We start from the raw sequence: 19,887 nt of genomic DNA, 5'->3' as shown, positions 1-19,887 counted from the left end.
TAAAGCTTGTGGTTAGAGACCGGAGTGTGACAGTATGCCATCACCATGGCTTGCGTCAGTACTCTTACCTTCACGTCTTTCTCGCTTTCTGATCTTCGCTCTCGATCCTTCTCCTTGTCCTTTTCTTTGTCTTTGCTTTTCTTCTTTTTGCTGGAAGATCTCTCCCTTTCATCTCTGCTCTTCTCTCGGTCTTTATCCTTCTTCTTTTCTTTTTTGTGCCTAAAATGCAAATTTACCAGTCAGTCCACAGAAAACAGATAAAGCAACATTTTCTATGTTTTTTTCTTGGAAATAGTGTTTACATGAAAGTTATTGAAACCCCTGAAAAAGAGGCCAAAGGCCCCCGGACAGAGGACAGAAGATGAATCTAGATTTCTGTTGACATGAAATATGAAGCATGGACAAAAACATAAAAATTGGGATTTTTGTTTTTTGAAACGGAAAATATTCCCCTAACTAAAATCACTTCAAAGACCACCCATAGTCTCACATATTCCTTGATTTGGAGGCTTTACTTTCCTAAGATCGTTGAGAAACACTGGAGCCAAAAGACACCTTATTGCTTTGCCAACAACTTCTGTTCCCTAAAGGTGTTTTCATATCATAAATGGGAAAATGTACAAATCACTTGTATAAAACACACAACTTTGCAATTTACTTTTATTGTCAATAATGGAGGGAGTTTTATTAAATTTCTACAGACTGCAGAGGTGGCCGGTAACCTAGGTAACGAACAGTCAAAGGCGCTGGAGAACCCCTGTAAACAAGAAAAAAAAGGAGATTTTTGTGTACTCACCGTAAAATCTCTTTCTCTTAGCCTTTAATTGGGGGACACAGAACCTTGGGTGTTATGCTGCTGTCCACTAGGAGGCGACACTATGCATAATCTGAAAAAGATTAACTTTGGCTCCTCCTCTGCAGTATACACCCCTGGACGGCGTCAGCCTTCTCCAGTTTTGTGCCAAAGCATAAGGAGGAACGTAACCAAATAACATAACCATGCCTGTAAGAAGGCTACTATGTACGAGCTCAAAGAACAATATGAGAACTCAACAGGAAACAACGGCCCGTAAGGGCAACAGGGTGGGAGCTGTGTCCCCCAATTAAAGGCTAAGAGAAAGAGATTTTACGGTGAGTACACAAAAATCTCCTTTACTCTGTCGCCTAATTGGGGGACACAGAACCTTGGGACGTCCCAAAGCAGTCCCTGGGTGGGAAGCAGTGGACGAATATTGTGCTGACAGTCCCCTAGACTTGGGGTACTGCCGCCTGCAGAACCAGTCTACCCAGGCTCGCATCCGCTGAGGACTGGGTATGAACACTGTAGTGTTTCGTAAACGTGTGTAGGCTAGTCCAAGTGGCCGCACTTGCACACTTGTTGTGCCGAAGCCTGATACCGAATGGCCCAGGAGGCCCCTACTGCCCGTGTAGAGTGTGCCGTGATACCGGCCGGAAGAGGGGAACTGTTAAGTCGGTAGGCCTCATGTATGGTGGACTTGATCCACCTGGCAAGGGTAGCCTTGGAAGCCGGCAACCCCTTGCGACTACCTTCCGGAAGAATGAAGAGGGAATCAGATTTCCGGAAAGGTGCAGTCCTGGACACGTAAATCCGCAATGCTCTGACGAGGTCAAGCGTATGCAGAGCCTACTCCACTCTATGAACCGGAACCGGGCAAAGGGAAGGCAGTGAAATCTCTTCATTAAGGTGAAAGTTGGACACATCCTTCGGAAGGAAGGATGGTACCGTGCGGAGAACCACCTTGTCCTGGTGAAAGGCTAGGAAAGGCCGTCTGCAGGAAAGTGCTGACAATTCCGACACTCTGCGTAACGAGGTGATCGCCACTAGAAAAACCACTTTCTGAGACAGAATGGAGAGTGGAACTCCTCTAAGAGGTTCGAAGGGTGGAGTTTGCAATGCTGTCAGGACCAGATTGAGGTCCCACGTATCCAGCGGACGTTTGTAGGGAGGAACCAATCGGGAAACTCCCTGGATGAAAGTCCTTACTTGCGGTTTAATAGCAATGCGCTTTTGAAAAAGGACTGAAAGCGCCGACACCTGACTCTTAAGCGAACTTAAGGATAGCTTGGCATCTAGGCCCGATTGAAGAAAACCTAGTACCTTCGGGAGGGAATAAGGGAGTGGGACTTGTCCATGAGATTCGCACCAAGAAAAGAAAGCTCTCCAGGTACGATAATAGAGCTTGGCGGAGGCAGGCTTCCTTGCCTTGATCATAGTTGCAATGACTGCCGGTGAAAAACCTGCCTGGGTTAGAATCCAGGTTTCAAGGGCCATGCCGTCAAATTGAGAGCCCCTGAATTCTGGTGGAAGAACGGACCTTGAGACAGAAGGTCGTGACGGTCGGGTAGACGCCAGGGGGCGTCTGCCGTAAGTTGGACGATGTCGGCGTACCAAGTAAGTCTGGGCCAGTCTGGCGCGATGAGGATGGTCGGAACTCCCTCTTGCTTGATCTTCCTCACGACCCTGGCGATTAGGGGGAGGGGTGGAAAAATGTACAGGAGTCGGAACTGGGACCAGTCCTGGATCAGGGCATCCGCTCCGAGCGACCGCGGGTCGTGTGTCCTGGCCATGAAATTGGGAACCTTGGTATTGAGATGGGATGCCATTAGGTCCACATCCGGGGTTCCCCAGCGTTGACAGATCTGGTAAAAAATCTCGGGATGGAGAGACCACTCCCCCGAGTCCATTCCTTGCCTGCTGAGGAAGTCGGCTTCCCAGTTTTCTACACCCGGAATGTGTACCGCAGAAAGTACCGACCTTGTGTCTTCCGCCCAGCGGAGGATATGAGCCACTTCTCTCATCGCCTGGGCGCTGCGGGTCCCGCCTTGGTGGTTCACGTATGCCACAGCCGTGGCATTGTCCGACTGTATCCGTATGTGCGAGGCTGCAAGCAAGTGATGAAATGCTCTCAGTGCCAAGAGAATGGCCCTGATTTCCAGAACATTGATAGGCAATGTCACTTCCCTCGGTGACCACTTGCCCTGTGCCCTGTGATGTAGGTGCACCGCCCCCCAGCCTGTCAGGCTTGCATCGGTAGTCAGGATCTTCCATTGTCCTGAGAGGAATGGCTTCCCTCGTGTAAGCGAGTTTGGTTTGAGCCACCAATGCAGGGACCTCCTGGTTGATGACGTCAACCTGAACTCCCTGTCGAGGGAGAGAGGATTCCTGTCCCAAGATCTGAGTATGGCTAGTTGAAGGACCCTGAGGTGAAACTGGGTAAATGGCACTGCCTCTATTGCTGCTGCCATCCTGCCGAGGATTCTCATGGCAAACCGGAGAGATCGAGGAGGACTGCGAAGGAGTGTGCGAACTCCCAGACGGATGGCCAGTGTCTTGTCCTTGGGAAGGAGCACCAGGCCCCTGGCGGTGTCGAATACCATTCCCAGGAATGTTAGAGTCCGAGTTGGGATGGTCAACGATTTCTGTAGGTTGACTAGCCATCCCAGGCGACTCAGAGTGTCTAGAGTGATTGAGACACTGACCTCGCAGTCTTTGAAAGTGGGAGACTTGACGAGGAGGTCGTCCAGGTACGGGACGACTAGGATGCCTCTTGAGTGCAGGACGTCCATGGTGGCCACCATGACTTTGGTGAACGTTCTTGGAGCCGTGGCGAGTCCGAACGGAAGGGCAACAAACTGGTAGTGGTTTTGGTTGACCGCGAACCTGAGAAAACTTTGGTGGGCGGGAGCAATTGGTATGTGGAGATACGCATCCTGTATGTCTATGGAGGCGAGGTATTCTCCCTGCTCCATGGATGCAATGATGGACCGGAGGGACTCCATGCGGAAATAACGGACCCGTACGTAATTGTTGAGCTGTTTTAGGTCCAGTATGGGTCGGACGCCACCTCCTTTCTTGGGGACTACGAACAAATTTGAGTAGAATTCTCGGAATCTCTCGTTCGCGGGAACCGGCACCACAACTCCTGACTGAAGGAGAGAGGAAACCGCTTGGTGGAAAACACGAGCCTTTTCTGGTGGTGTTGGAGGAACAGAAAGGAAGAACCGATTCGGTGGAACGGAAGTGAACTCTATCTTGTATCCGGAAGACACTATTTCCCTGACCCACCTGTCTTCTGTAATAGGCAGCCAGACTTGCTGAAAGAGTAAAAGTCGGCCGCCTACTGGTGGGGTGTCTTCCGGAGGTCTCGAGTCATGATGAAGTGAAGTTCTGAGGTTTTCCTCCCTTGGGTTTCGCTTGGCCTGCTTTCGACTGCCAAGCCCTGTCCGGTCGCTGCTGCGTCCGTGGGTTGTCTCTGCGTGGAGAACGGTTGCGGTTTTGCACTGGGCGCGAAACGGACCAGCCCGAGGAATTCCGAAAGGATCGGAATCGCGTCTGGTTTCTTCGTTTAAACGTGCGTTTCGGTTTTAGTTGAGGGAGAGAGGTACTCTTACCCCCAGTGGCATTGGCTATCATGGTGTCCAACTTTTCGCCGAAAAGTCTTCCAGTAAAATACGGAAGTCGCGTGAGGGACTTCTTTGAGGCCGCATCCGCTTTCCATTCTCGCAGCCAGAGGATGCGTCGGATCGTGATGGCGTTTGATGCTATTCCCGCTACACCTCTGGCGGAATCCAGGGCTGCATGAATCATGTAGTCTGCTACCACTGCCATCTGGACCGCTTGGTCCGAGAGTTTGAAGCCTGAAGACCCTCCTGTAGTTTTTTGGCCCAAGCCAGGATGGCCTTGGCTGCCCAAACTGAAGCAAACACAGGGCCCAGAGAGGCGCCTGCCGCTTCGAAAATAGAACGAGCCATGCGTTCTACTTGCCGGTCTGCTGCGTCCCTGAGGGTTGAGCTATCCGGCAGAGAGAGTAAAGTCTGCGCTGCTAGCCTAGAAACCGGAGGGTCCACTTCAGGTGGATCTGTCCATTGTTTGGTGTCTTTCTGTGGGAAGGGGTACTTCGCTTCCAAATATTTGCGATTAGCGAATTTTTTGTCAGGCTGCGCAAACTGTTTGGTAAGTATTTTCTCAAACTCATCGTGATTAGGGAAGACCTTAGGTGGTTTTTGAACACTTTCGAAGCAAATCCTATGTTCTGGGACTTCCGGGGGCGACTCTGGAATTTTTAGCACCCGATGAATGGCAGAAATTATGTCCTCAACTAGCGCTGTATTGCTAGGGGGAGAAGGTACCACGGACCTGACCGTTTTATTAGCTGAGTCGGAGTCACAGATGCCCTCCGAATCCTGTGCCTCGCTAAGGTGATCCCTGGAGGGCGACCTGGGGCGGGGGTCTTCTGTGGTGGGGGATCCCTGTGGTAAATTGCACTGTCTGTCTGTGGCAGGGGGCTGCCCAGGAGACCTGGAATGACGCTGTCTCTCCCTAGAGGGGGACGACCTTGTGCTATAGTGCGACTCAGGTGATCGAGACCTGTGGGTCCGCTTACGTCTGTGAGAGTCGGAAGCAGCATGTTCCTGAGACAAGCTGTCCGTTTGCTGTGTACCGTCCATAGCCGGGGCCCGACTCTGCAGAGCTTGCAGTAATGTAGCAGTTAGGTTGTCTATGGACTGTGACATAGACTGAGACATCTGAGTTGCCCATTCCGGCGTGGCCTGTGACACTGAAGCGTCAGTAGGGACTCCCTGGGGTTCTGACCCAGAGTTCTGGATGCAGTCCCGGCAGTGCGGATACGTGCTGCCACTAGGGAGCGTGGCTTTGCAGGCTGTACAGAATGCATAGAAACATTCCTGCCTGGTTCTCTTCCTTGAGCCCGGCATAGTGCACAGAGGCTGGCTATAAGGGATCGTACAGGGGTGGCTACGCAGAGGGAACCCACAGAAAGCCTTATAGGAAGTATAGATTCACAGCTGAGTAATGAGAACCCAGCTGTGAGCTTACCCCACCGGTGTGCCCCTAGGTCCAGCGCAGACAGATCCCAGTTCTGTGCCCCCCGGAGACCGCTATGATGCTCCTCTCCTGGATCTCATCCAGAAAAAATGGCCACCGGGGCTCTGAGGAGAGGGAGGAGGGGGCGGAGAGCTGAAAAGGGCGCGCTGGGCTGTGTAAAAAACGCGCCCTTTCTGCCTCAATCCGCCCCTTCTATGACACTCCAGCGTGTCATTTTGGTCATCCGGGGGGTGGGCCGGGGGGCGGGGAAAAGGCGGCGGCTTCAGCTAGGCCGAAGCCGCGGCCTAAATTAGAAGCCTGATGCCCAGGAGGGCTCCAGAGCGGCGCGGTAGTCCGGGGGGGGGCGGATTTGTACCAGACCCCCCCAGAATGGTCGACTGGATAGCGGTGGGGGTAACAGGGGTAGCGGTTTTTGAATGAGGGGCCCCTGAAGCGCTATGGAGCCGCTGCTGTTGCAGAGACAGGGACGCAGAAAAGCCCTGTCTCTGCTGTGCCATCCAGTCCGCACCCTCCCCCGGCCCCAACAGGATCCCTCAGCCAGCCTGGGGTCCCTGGAAGCTGAGAAATGCTGCCTGATCTCCGACCCTACCTGAGGCGTCTCAACCTAATACCCCCTGCGGGGGATTAGGGAGGGTGCGTCTGCCACCGTCAGGGGGTCTTCATCCTCGCCTCAACCTCAACCCAGACCCCTTAAAGGGGTTGGGGAAGGAGGGGGGGTCTCGACCTCGAACCAGGACCCGAGGGACTGGGGAGGGAGCGACATGGGGAAAAAACCACCTCGACCTCAACCGGGTACCCCTAATAGGGGACCGAGGAGGGAGCCATGCCGGGAGTCTCGCTGGAGACCCACTTTTCTTCATCTGTATTTTGAAAAAAAGGAAAAAAAAAAAAACGGAAGAAAAAAGGTGTGCCTCCTTGCGACACTAAGCAAAAACTGGAGAAGGCCAACGCCGTCCAGGGGTGTATACTGCAGAGGAGGAGCCAAAGTTAATCTTTTTCAGATTATGCATAGTGTCGCCTCCTAGTGGACAGCAGCATAACACCCAAGGTTCTGTGTCCCCCAATTAGGCGACAGAGTAAAAAACGTACACAACTACTGGTCTAAAGTGATACACAATTCAGGGGTTCATCAAAACACAACTGCAGCAAAAGTTAACTGCCGCCTGTACAGTTACACGTGCTTCTCACAAAATTAGAACATCAGTTAATTTAGAGAAAGTGACTCTCCTCTATTCTATAGAGTCATTACACACAGAGTGATCTATTTCACGTTTATTTCTGTTAATGTTGAGGATTATGGCTTACAGCCAATGACAACCCAAAAGTCATTATCTCAGTACGTTAGAATACTTGATAACACCAGCTTGAAAAATAATTTTAAAATCCAAAATGTTGGCCTACTGAAATGTATGTTCAGTAAATGCACTCAGTCGGGGCTCCTTTTGCATCAATTACTGCATCAATGTGGCATGGAGGCGATCAGCCTGTGGCACTGCTGAGGGGTTATGGAAGCCCAGGTTACTTTGATAGCAGCCTTCAGCTCGTCTGCATTGTTGGGTCTGGTGTCTCATCTTCCTCTTGACAATACTCCATAGATTCTCTATGGGGTTAAGGTCAGGTGAGTTTGCTGCCAATCAAGCACAGTGATACTGTTGTTTGTAAACCAGGTATTGGTACTTTTGGCAGTGTGGACAAGGGCCAAGTCCTGCTGGAGAATGATATTTCCATCACCAAAAAGCTTGTCGGCAGAGGGAAGCATGAAGAGCTCTAGAATGTCCTGGTAGAAGACTGCGCTGACTTTGGTCTTAATAAAACACAGTGGACCTACACCAGCAGATGACATGACTCCCCAAACCATCACTGATTGTGGAGACTTCACACTAGACCTCCATCAGCTTGGAGTGTGGCCTCTCCACTCTTCCTCCAGACTCTGGGACCTTGATTTCCATATCAAATGCAAAGTGTACTATCCTTGTGGAGTGTGTCAGTGACTGCCTTCTGGACTTCTACCAAGTCAGCAGTCTTCCCCCATGATTGTGGAGCCCACTGAAACAGACTAAGGGACCTTTTTAAGCACTTATTAAGACTTTGCAGGTGTTTTTTGTTTTGTGTCTTCATTGGCTGTAAGCCATAATCATCAACATTAACAGAAATAAACACATGAAATAGATCACTGTTTGTAATGACTATATAATACGAGTTTCACTTTTTGTATTGAAGACCTGAAGTAAATTAACTTTTGGGGGGGGTATTTCCATCTTTAAGATCCTATCCCTATATGTAGTGGATGTAATAATATTAGCAAATACCTCTAATTAGAAATGTAGTTTCGTTCTTCTGATTCACTGTCACTTACCCCATGCGCGGACATCGCAGTAGTTCGGTATCCATAGTTACGACGACTAACTGCCACTATAAGAGTGGTCATAGCCATGGATACCTAAGCTACTACAATGTCCTGCACATGGGGTAGGCGCCATAGCGAATCAGATGAACTAAACTACATTTCTAATTGGAGGTAATATTATTATGATGCCTCCTACATATTAGAATAGGTTCTTGGAGAAGGGAAAACCCCTTAAAGTAAAGGAGCTAGATTGCACTTCACTTATCCAGCTAATACCTTCTAGGTGATGGGGTGCGAGATGCTTTCCTCTTTGGCGATCTCATTTTTTTGGGGGATCGAGATGCGCTGCGACTCTTCCTGCGCCTCTTGTCCCTGCAAAAGTAAAGACAGGAGAGGATGTAAGAAGAACACAGCAGAGGACTGGCTTCATGGTGAAGGAAGAGCACTCTTCTGGCCTGCAGACCAGTGAGCCTGCGCCAGCACTGTACCTGCTTGTGCTTCGGGATCGCCTGCTTGTGCTGTAGCTCTTGGGTGGGGTTTTCGATCGTTTTTTCTCTTTTTCTTCGCGCTTTTTTTCTCTACAAGAAGTAAAACCAGGGTGAGATTTTTTTTTTTCTACATCAATGGCGAGTGGATTGTTCTTGGTTTGGAGAAGTGTAAATGACTACCTGGATTTAGATCGAGAACGGCGGCTTCTGTCTCTTGAGTGAGAGTGCCTCCTTCTGGGGCTCTTCGAACGTCTGCGGCTCCGGGACTTTGAATGAGATCTTCTTCTTGACCTGCTTCTTGAACGTCTAAAATAAATTTAAAGAAAAAAAAGCTGAAAGCTATTCGCAGACTGTATGTTATGTACAGATGTATTCAGGGAGCTCACATCCACTGCGGGCATAGTGGCCTCTTAGGCCTGTTTCACACATCAGTTTTTGTCCATCAGTCAAGATCCGCCGTTTTGCAAAAAAAAAAAACGGATCCGCCATTTTGCTTGGCGGATCCGTTTTTTTTTTTCCCCATTGAGTTGCATTACCGGCAGATCTTGACGGATGGCCATCCGTTGGATCCGTTTTTTTGCGGATCCGCCAAAATTTTGACGTCCGCCGACATGTCCGAACGGAGCATGTAACGTTTTTTCAGGCGGCAGGATCCGCACTTCACACTGCGCATGCCCGAAAGACTTCACTCAGCCTGAAATTTAACCCTAAAGTCTGTTCTGGCGGCTGGAAAAAAATTTCTCTCTAGGCTACGGTTCCTTTAAAATTCTTCATTCATCGGATCCGTCAAAAAAACGGTCCGGTGGCATCCATTCACATCAGTTTAGCAACGGATCCGCTTTCCGCCATTTTGGCGGATTTTAACTGACACAAAAAACTGAAGTGTGAAACAGGCCTTACCATCCAACTAATTTAAAACGGCGTAGGGAGAAAAAAAAAGTCAAAACGCCAGAATTACGTTTTTTTGGTCGCCGCAACATTGCATTAAAATGCAACAACGGGCGGCCAAAAGATCGTATCTGACCCAAAATGGTTATCATTAAAAAGTAAGCTCATTACGCAAAAAAATAAGCCCTCACCCAACCCGAGATCATGAAAAATGGAGATGCTACAGGTCTTGGAAAAGGGCGCCAATTTTTTTTTTCTTTTAACAAAGTTTTTACATTTTTTTTCACCACTTAAAAAAGAACCTAGACATGTTTGGTGTCTTATCTATGAACTCAATGACCTGGAGAATCATAATGGCAGGTCAACTCACATAAGTACGTGTCGCACTCTCAGTGTATGGCCCCGTTGTGCACATACATCTAAATGCCACAGAAATGATGCCGGTTAACAGTGACTAACAATGGTATGTATGTAGGCACTTACTAGGAAGATGACTGCGAAGGTAGGGGGCGTCCTGTTGGTCCAATACTTTGCGTGGAGTTCGGTAGGCATGCTTCAATAGGGAGCATCCCCTCGATGCTAGGTGATCCCCCCTGCCCACGTGCCGATGTGGTATGGCGGTAAGCTCTGGCCGTCGTGCAGTAGCGATGTGAGCGGGGGCGTGGTTAAGGTGAAGTCACAAACCGTATGTGGGCCAATAACCGACGCGTTTCGAAAGGCACGGCCCTTCTTTCTCAAGGGCCAACAGGACACTCCTACATTTGCAGTCATCTTCCTAGTAAGTGCCTACATACATACCATTGTTAGTCAATGTTAACCGGCATAATTTCTGTGGCATTTAGACATATGCGCACAACGGGGCCATACTCTGGGAGCGCAACAACTACTTAAGTGATGCCGTACTTTTTCCATATATAGACAGGACCACACACAGAGCCTGTCAAGTGGTCAGCAGCCCCAGCAGCATTATTTCTTTTAGGAGCGCCAATGTGTACGTATTATACTATTTATAATGGCAGGTCAGTTTTAGCATTTAGCAAACCTAGTAAAAAAGCAAAACAAAAAGCAAGAGTGGGATTGCAATTTTTTTCCCCCGCTTTAGGTGTCGTTCAAAAGTACAACTTGTCCCACTAAAAAACAAGCCCTCACATGGTCAGTGACAAAAAAAAGAAAAGAAAAAAAGTTATGGCTCTGGGAAGAAGGGGAGCAAAAATCGTAGTTACTTACCGTTAACGGTATTTCTCTGAGCCCATGACGGGACCACGGAGAGAGAGGATCCGCCCCACGGGGACAGGAAACCTACAGATAAAAAGGCGGTACCTCTCTCCTGCATCAATTGTTTTACAGAGCATTAACGGAACTTCAGCCTAATACTAACACAACACTTTAAGAAAAGGAATTTCTATAATCAAACTGCGTAGAGGGGACACCACGTGACTTTTTGACTAAACTGTATTTACCATAAGTGCGCACCCCACGAGTGTAGGGAGGGAATATACCGGTGCCGTCATGGGCTCAGAGAAATACCGTTAACTGTAAGTAACTACGATATTCTCTTTCCCCCCATGACGGCACCACGGAGAGAATTTCAAAGACTATATATTAGGGGGGGACCACTGCCTCCAGCACCCTTCTACCAAAGGTTAGATCTGAGGAGGTGGCCAGGTCCAGCCGATAGTGGTTGAAGGAAGTTGAAGGAGAGAACCAAGTAGCGGCTCTACATATCTGTTCAATGGATATGCCTGCACTCTCTGCCCAGGAAGCTGACACCGCTCTTGTGGAATGGGCCGTTATTCTGCCTGGAATGTCTGCCCCTTGTGACGAGTACGACAAGGTGATGGCATCCCTTATCCACCTCGCCAGCGTGCTCTTTGATGCCTTTCGCCCTTTCTTTGGCCCCTGGAAGCAGACAAAAAGAAACCTATCCTTCCTACACTCCCTGGTGGCCGCCAGGTATTCCATTAGGCACCTCCTGACATCTAATGTGTGCAAGGTCTCTTCTCCCTTGTTTTTGGGATTGGGGCAAAAGGAGGGGAGGGAGATTTCCTGAGTTCTGTGGAATCAGGACGCTACCTTATGCAGATAGGCTGGGTCTGTCCTAAGTATCACCCTGTCATCCAGGATCTGTGTAAATGGAGGGAAGGCTGAAAGGGCCTGGATATCGCTAATTCTACGGGCCGATGAGAGGGCTATCAAGAGGGAGGTCTTGAGAGATTAATTTTAGCGGTGCTTCCTGCAAAGGCTCGAAAGGGGGCTTGGTCAGGGCTGAGAGTATCAAGTTTAGATCCCAGGGAGGGGTGTTTAGGGAAGACACGGACCTGGACCTACTGGCTGCCTTAATGAACCTGGACAACCAACGATTCCCTGCCAAGTCACAGTTGTATAGGGCCCCCAGGGCTGCCACTTGAACCTTTAATGTGCTGGTAGCTAGGCTTTGCTCTAAGCCCTTTTGCAGGAACTCCAAGATCTTTGGTATGGGTACCTTCCCCTTTGGACTGGCCTTTGATACTGAAAGGAACTTCCTCCAGACCCTCCCATACTGTTTAGTGGTTATCGGTTAAATTTTGGGAGAAACCTCTGTTAATTAATAGTGCCCTTTCAAATTCCAGGCCGTCATATGTAGCTTCTCCACCTGAGTGTGCAGTACTGGGCCCTGGGAGAGTAAGTTCGGGATATCCAGGAGGACCCAAGGATTGGAGATGGACATTCTCCTCAACCATGAGAACCACGTCCTTCTTGACCAGAAGGGGGTTATTAATATTACCCTTGCTTTGTCTTCCCGAATCTTCCTCAGAACTGATAGAATTAGGGCTATTGGTGGAAACGCATAAGGGGAAAGTGCCAGGGGGTCATGAGGGCATCCAGGGCTACCAGATTCCCAGAGGGGTTTATGGAACAGAAGGTGTTCACCTTCCGATTCGTCCTGTTGACGAATAGATCTATATCGGGTTTCCCCCATAGTTTCTTGACCTGGTTGAAAATTTCCTGGTTCAACTCCCACTCGCCGTCTCAGCTGTGTGCGACTTAGAAAGTCCGCCGTGACGTTGTCTGTCCCTTTTATGTGGAGTGCCGTCAGTGAGCCTAGGTTTACCTCCGCAAACTGGAGGATCGATCCTGTCACTGCCATTAGGGTGCGGGACCTTGTGCCCCCCTGGTGGTATAAGTAAGCCACTACCTTGCTGTTGTCTGAAAAACACCCTTACGTGGTGGGATCTGAGGGATTCCGCAAAATGCAGGAGGGCGAGCTTTACCGCTAACAACGCCTTCATGTTCGAGGAGGCTGTCTTTTCGTCCTCTGTTCAGACCCCTTGAGCTACCTGATTGTCCAAGTGAGCCCCCCCACCCCCTGGGGCTTGCGTCTTTAGTGAGGACTCGTTACCCAAGGAACCCCCCTGGATAGGTTGGAAGATTCCGTCCACCACTGTAGTGACTGCGCCGTTTCGGGTGATATGTCTAACCGCCCTTCTAAAACTCAGTGAAGGGAAACTTCTACCGCTAATGTTTCCCACTGTAGATCCGTTGTGTGGGCTTGAGCCCATTGCACGGCTGGTACACAGGCAGTCATCGACCCGAGCAGGGACATGGCCTTCCTCAGTGTTGTTGCTGTGTGAGTTATTGCTCCTGTTGCTATCTGCTTTATGTGTAGCATTTTCCCTTCCGGGAGACATTCCTGCCTGAGGGAAATCGATAGTTATACCCAAATACTCTTGTACTTGGCTCTGGACCGTCCGGGATTTTGGTAGGTTTAGAAGCCAACCTAGGTCAGTCAGAGAATCCATGGTCCTGCTCAACTGGTCCCTGCAGTGTGATGGGGAGTTGCCTATTACTAGGAAATCGTCCAAGTATGGGACTATTAGTACGTCCTGTTCTCTTAGATGTGCCATAACCTCTGCTATGATTTTTGTGCACGAATGGGAGAGCCTTGAACTGGTAGTGCTTTATTTCTCCCCTTATGGTTACTGCTATCCTGAGAAATCGGCGGTAGTCCGTGTGTATGGGGACGTGGTAGTACGCGACCTTTAGATCGAGTACAGTCCTGTAACAGGATGGAAACATTTTCACCGCAGAATTTATTGTTTACATTTTGAATGGGTGGATTACCAGACACCTGTTTAGTTTTTTCAGGGTTATTATTGTCCTGAATGTCCCATCTGGCTTCTTCCTCAGGAAAACAGGGGAATAGAAGCCTTCTCTTTCTTGGTGAGGGATTTCTTGCAGTACGAATTTCTCCACCAGGGTCTGGATTTCCTGTTGGATTGCGGCTTGTTCTTCGGCCGACTGCCTCTGTGGGGTCACTACGAAAGAGGGTTGCGGTGAGGTGAGAAATTTTAATTTGAGGCCTGTTTTTATGATGTCTAAGATCCATTGACTGTTCGGCCCTCTTCTTCCCAACCTGGGAAAACATTTCAATCTTCCCCCTACCTGGGAGACACCTTCATTGGGGTGGCTTTTGGTCTGCCGGTTTTCCGAACATGAACCCCTTTCCTTTGCCTCTTCTATCTTCCCACTTGTCCTGGGAATTTTTGGGCGGCTTCCTCTGGATAAATTTCCTGCTCCGAAAACGCTTGACGGGGAAATTGGATGGATTAGGGAAAGACCTCTTTATCTCCCGCTTTGTCAAGTATATTGTCTAGCGTAGGTCCGAAAAGGAATTCACCTTCACAGGGAATGGAGCAAAGTTTGTTTGCAGGTCCCCAGTCCAGCACTTGAGCCATAGGGCCCTTCTGGCTGCGTTCGAGAATGAGGCTGCCCTGGCTGATAGCCTGATTGAATCTGCAGATGCATCCGCTAAAAAGGCCGCTGCTCCTCTCATCACTAGGATTGCGCTTCTCTGGGATTTGTTTTTTAGCTGATCCAGCCACACCATAAGGGCTCTAGCCGTACAAGTGGCGGCTACGGCGGGTTTTAGGCCTCCTCCGGCTGCCTCCCACGAACCCTTCAGGAACATATCCGCTTTTTTGTCCATGGGGTCTTTTAGTGTACCCATGTTCTCAAACAGCAGAGAGAATTTTTTGGAAGCTTTTGCGATGGCTACACATCCACCTTTGGTGCTTTGTCCCAAAAAGAACAGCTTGGATCTTCAAAGGGGTATTTTCTTTTGGGGGCTAAAAGGCCTTTTTTCTCCAGTCTTTTCCACTCCCTCTGTATTAGCGCCTGAATTTTATCGTTCATAGGGAATGATCTCCTTTTCTTCTGCTCTAACGCACTGAACATAGCGTCCTGGACAGTCCTTTTGGGCCTGGTGTCCACTAGTCCCATAGTGGTCCTGATTGCTTTTATTAAATTATCGGTTTCCTCTAGAGGGAAACAGCTGCGACCTTCCTCGGCAGAGGACGAGGAGTCGGATGACGGGCTGTCCGTGTCTGATGCAGAGGAATCGCTCCCCCTATCACTGTGATCTGACTCGGGGTCCCTACTTTTAGGCTTCTTATGCTTTTTATTTTTTTCCCTGGTGGGACTTGAGGGTATTCTCTACCTGATGTTTTATTAGGTTTCTAAGGTCGGAAGCGAAGCCTGAGGATTCTTTGCATATAGTGTGCTCTATGCAGGATTGACAGAGCCTTTTCCCCCACCCTGCGGGGAGCTCCTCTTTACAGAGTGGGCAAACCTTGTGGATGGCCTTTTGCGTGCAATTCTTCCCCTATAAGAGGAGGATAGGCCCTAGTTATAATATGTACATTCACGCAGCTCACTCACCCACTGGACCGAAGAAGGATAGAGAGTCTGAAGGTGCTCCCGGGTCTGCAGGAGGCTTGTCTTTTGGTACCCCTGTCCCACCAGACTCCTTGCTGCGCCGGGACTCCAAGTGGCTACTGCTACTGTGTCGCTGTGAGCCTGTGGGATCCTTCTTTCGTGGCTTTGCTGCGATCGGCGCTGTTGCTGCTGGGGTCCTGCGTCGGAGGACATGTCCCGCAGCTGCTACTCTTCCTGTGCCAAACTCATGATTTCAGGGGACAGGTTAGCGTGGTGCTTCCTGCGCCTTTCAACCGAGCGCCGGCGTGTGTGTGTGTGTGTGTGTGTGTGTGTGTCTATATATATTATATAGACACACACATACATACAATAACTATATATATATCTCTATATATCTCTCTATCTATCTATCTCTATCTATCTCTCTCTCTATATCTATCTCTCTCTCTCTATATCTATCTATCTCTATATCTCTCTCTCTATACACACACACACGTGTGTGTGTGTGTGTGTGTGTGTGTGTGTGTGTGTGTGTGTGTGTGTGTGTGTGTGTGTATATATATATATATATACACATATACACACACACACTGCGCACTCAGCGCCGGCACCCAGTGATGCCTAGCGCTGCCCCCACGTGAAGCTGCGGTGCCCTCCCCGCGCGTGCACACTCCCAGGCCTCCCAGTGATGCATCGAGTCAGCCTCACGTGACCTGGCGGCGCTCCGCCCCACATGACTACGCCACGCTCCGCCTCGCGCCTGCGCACTGCCGCCGTCCCCGGCTCCCAACAATGCCTTGCGCCAAGGCTGGCGCGGTCCCTGCCATCTTGCGCACCCGTCAGCCACTGGTCTCCGGTACCTGCCCCCGGCCGCCCAGGCCCGCTTCTAAGGGGGACGTCATCTCCGGGGGAGGCGTTCTTCTGGAGTGTCCTCTCCCCCTGCGGAGGCCCGCTGACCCAGCGGCGGCACCTCGGGTAACCGCCCTAGCTGGGACAGGGGGCTCCCGCTGTCATCCTCCAGGCTGGTCGGCCCCGGCATCCCACAATGATGGTAAGCCTGTAGGTTCCCTATGGGGACAGGAAACCAACTGATCTGAGAGATGTACCGCCTTTTTATCTGTAGGTTTCCTGTCCCCGTGGGGCGGATCCCCTCTCCCCGTGGTGCCGTCATGGGGGAAAGAGAAAAATAAAAATGCAAAACCAAAAATACCTCTGGTCGTTAAGTGCAATTTTTTTTTTTATTTAATTCACCATGTTCACTATATGGTAAAACCGACTTGCCATTATGATTCCCTAGGTCAGTACAAGTACACAGATACCAAACATAAATTTAAAAAAAAACTAAGTGGTGAAAAAAAAATTACGAAATTAGTATGAAAAAAAAATACTTTGCTTTTGTCACCATTTTCCGAGACCCGTAACATTCTCATTTACAAGGATTTGAGGCTGGGTGAGGGCTTATTGTTTGCACCTGAGCCGTAGTTTTTACCTATACCATTTTGGGGTAGATAAGATGTTTTGATCGCCTTTTATTGAAATCTTGCGGCAACAAAAAAAAACAAAAAAACACCCCCATAATTCTGGCGTTTTGTTTTTTTTCTTATTCAGCTGTTTACCGATCAAAGTAACTTATATTTTTATAGATCGGACATTTCTGAACGCAGCGATAACTAAATTATTTTTTTATGGTTTTATTTTTAGGAGATGGAACTGCTACATACATGGTGGGAGCCGGCAGTGGAAAAGATAGCACGAGGTGAACGTCTCTGCTATGTTTGTAGCTGGGCTTCATAAGTAATTTAATGTCTCTACATACTGCAATGTATGGTCTCTAATGGAATAACAACAAAACAAACTAGCCCTCACACAGCCATGTTGCCATGGAGAAACAAGAATAAAACACAATTTTAGGCTAAAAATTTAAGACGCAAAAATGGAAACTGACCCAGTATGGAGTGTCTGCTAAAGAACAGGCGCAGAATTTCCCTATTATCAGGACTTATAGTGACATTTCTCACCTGTGTCTGGAGGTGGAGGGTGTTCTCCTTCTCCTGGAATGGGAACGTGACCGTGAACGTTTTTTAGATTTGTCATCCTTTTTATCTTAAAAGGGGGGAAATATACAAATTTTAAAAAAAAAAACCTTATGAAAAGAACAAAGAAGAAAAGAAATATGAATAGCAAGGAACGTACCGGGCTCAATGGCAGCAGAAATCAAAGACTGGGCTTCCCGGACCCTCTTCATGGCTTCTTCGATGTCTTTGTTAGATGCGTCAGATTTCAGACTTGGTGACACCAGTCCAGCTGTCACGTGATTCAGTCTAGAAAAAAAAAAAGCACTGATCAGTCAAAGCAGCCGGAGGTCCAAACCTGCCGGCTGGAGGGGGGACATTACCGACTAGTGAGTTATCACTTACTTTGGATCAACTGTGCTCATAAGTTTTAATAACTGGTCTGCTGCAAGGGACTGGAGAGAAAAGACGACACGTCATTAACAAAGCGGACAGGTGTTTGTCAGAGGAAGACATCAAAGCTAGGTCTGTCTCCTTCCCCAAGAATCCTCACATTACCAAACAACATGGCCGTACATATATTTGGGCTATAACATCTTGCCCTCTATGAGGTCACTGAGGCCGATAACCTAGGCAATGACATGTAAATATTTAACAAAAACTAACATACCGGATACACATATTAGAATTTCAAAGAAGGAAAATAATGGAGGGCAACTCCCTTGATACTAGAATCCTACAAAGAATTGGAGCTTTGTGCCCCCAAAAATATAACCACAATGTATGCACATCAGTATAGAAAGTTTATCAGGTTGTTACTCACATAACATACAGCAAGTACAGACATAGTAAACAGATGGGTTCAAATGGTAAAGACCAGGCAAAAACACTCCAAAGAGAGCTCATGTCATAAGAAGATTGCACATATTCCCAAAAGATCAACCAGGAAGATTATGGGATTGAAAAACCAACCTGACAGGTTCAAGGTAATTCCATGCAGGCTGAGTATTCATGTCACAGTTTGTAAGGAGATTTTTTTGTGTATGGATTTAATAATGTAGAATTGCGGTGTCCCACTATACTGTTAGATGAGAGGTCCATCCGACCACAATCCTCCCTCCTCTGGGGGCTGTGTCACAGCCCCCCCAAGGAAGCCCACCACACAAAAGGCACTTTAGGGCTATGGGAAGCACACTCATCATCCCACCTAGGTAAGCACCTTATGATAGCACTGTTAATGGCACTTTATGAACATCACTATTTTCTGGTCTAAAACTTCATGTAATGTTGTGTGGGAGGATTTTGCTTGGATGGACCTTTCCCCTAAAAGTATAGTGGGACGCCACAATTCTACATTGTTATTAAAACCATACACAAAAAAAGATCCCCTTACAACCTGTTACATGAATACTCAGCCTGCATAAGAATTACCTTGAACCTGGTCAGGTTGATTTTCAATCCCATAATCTTCCTGGTATATATTTTGGGTATATGTGCAATCTTTATCATGACAAGAGCTCTTTTTGATAAAGTGTTTTTGCCTGGTCTTCACCATTTGAACCCATCTTCTTACTGTCTGTACTTGCTGTATGTTATGTAAGAAACTAATAAACTTTCTATATTGAGTTGCATACATTGTTTTTTTTTTTTAATTTGTTTATTAAACCATAAACAGGGTGTACAACATACATACTGGTACATAATGTTAAGCATAGTACAAAATATACATGTGTTTCACATGACATTAAAATGTAAGGCAAAATGTGAATACCAGTTGTATAGAAGATAAAGCAAAACAATGTCAATTAAATCACAATGGTCTTATGTTATTACTCGAGTGACGAGATCTAACTAACTTCTAAACCGTACCTACATCTACAAAAACAAAAGCTATTCCGCAGCCTACTTCCAGACAATTAACTATTTATTATGTGACATCTCCACTCTACAAAGTGAGGTGAGAGGAATTCCACCTCTCCCAAATCTTCTCAAATTTACACGGGCACCCTCTGTTTTGATACAACGTACGTTCATATCGGATAATCGAATTCACTAAATTGATCCAGGACCCGAGAGAGGGAGATGAACCTCCCATCCACCAGAATGCCAGTACCTTTCGTGCCATAAACAGTGTCTCCCTTAAGAAAATCCCAATATATTGACCCCCATGTCTCCTCATCCCATACTCCAAACAGACAGACCAGTGGTTCAAGGGGAACAGGAATTTGTACCAGAGATGTTAATAATGATGTCACCTCCTTCCAATATTGTGCAACAATAGGAGAGTACCAGATCATATGAATAAAGTCTGCGTCTATGGAATGGCATCTCAAACATTCCGATGACTGGTATCGGTCCATCTTAAAGAGTAGAGTTGGAATCAAATATGATTGATTTATAATATAGAATTGTATCATCCTGTTATTAACAGACGGAGATACCCTGATTGGTGACTCCAGGATTTCTTCCCACTCCTCTCCCCGTATATCTGGGATGAGCCTTTCCCACTTCTTAACGGAGTCTATGGTGGATTCTGTCCCTACTGACAGCATATACAGTGCCTACAAGTAGTATTCAACCCCCTGCAGATTT

The 19,887-nt window shown here is 48.1% G+C and overlaps 1 protein-coding gene across 2 annotated transcripts in view; it reads right to left on the bottom strand.

Annotated features, from left to right (window-relative positions):
* SRSF11 (serine and arginine rich splicing factor 11) overlaps positions 1-19,887 on the bottom strand; it is a 44,407-nt gene that overhangs the window by 1,413 nt on the left and 23,107 nt on the right. For both annotated transcript variants that reach the window (XM_073544776.1, XM_073544777.1), the window contains 7 exons: positions 17,701-17,750; positions 17,477-17,604; positions 17,302-17,386; positions 8,882-9,007; positions 8,702-8,791; positions 8,490-8,585; positions 69-219 (listed from right to left, as the gene is read on the bottom strand). In XM_073544776.1, coding sequence (XP_073400877.1) covers positions 69-219; positions 8,490-8,585; positions 8,702-8,791; positions 8,882-9,007; positions 17,302-17,386; positions 17,477-17,604; positions 17,701-17,750 — 726 coding nt within the window. The remainder of the gene's footprint in view (positions 1-68; positions 220-8,489; positions 8,586-8,701; positions 8,792-8,881; positions 9,008-17,301; positions 17,387-17,476; positions 17,605-17,700; positions 17,751-19,887) is intronic.

The sequence above is a fragment of the Dendrobates tinctorius genome, unplaced genomic scaffold (genome assembly GCF_039654945.1).
Source record: "Dendrobates tinctorius isolate UK_male_01 unplaced genomic scaffold, ASM3965494v1 ptg000138l, whole genome shotgun sequence".
Classification (NCBI taxonomy): domain Eukaryota; kingdom Metazoa; phylum Chordata; class Amphibia; order Anura; family Dendrobatidae; genus Dendrobates; species Dendrobates tinctorius.
This window is presented reverse-complemented; position numbering and strand designations above follow the sequence as displayed.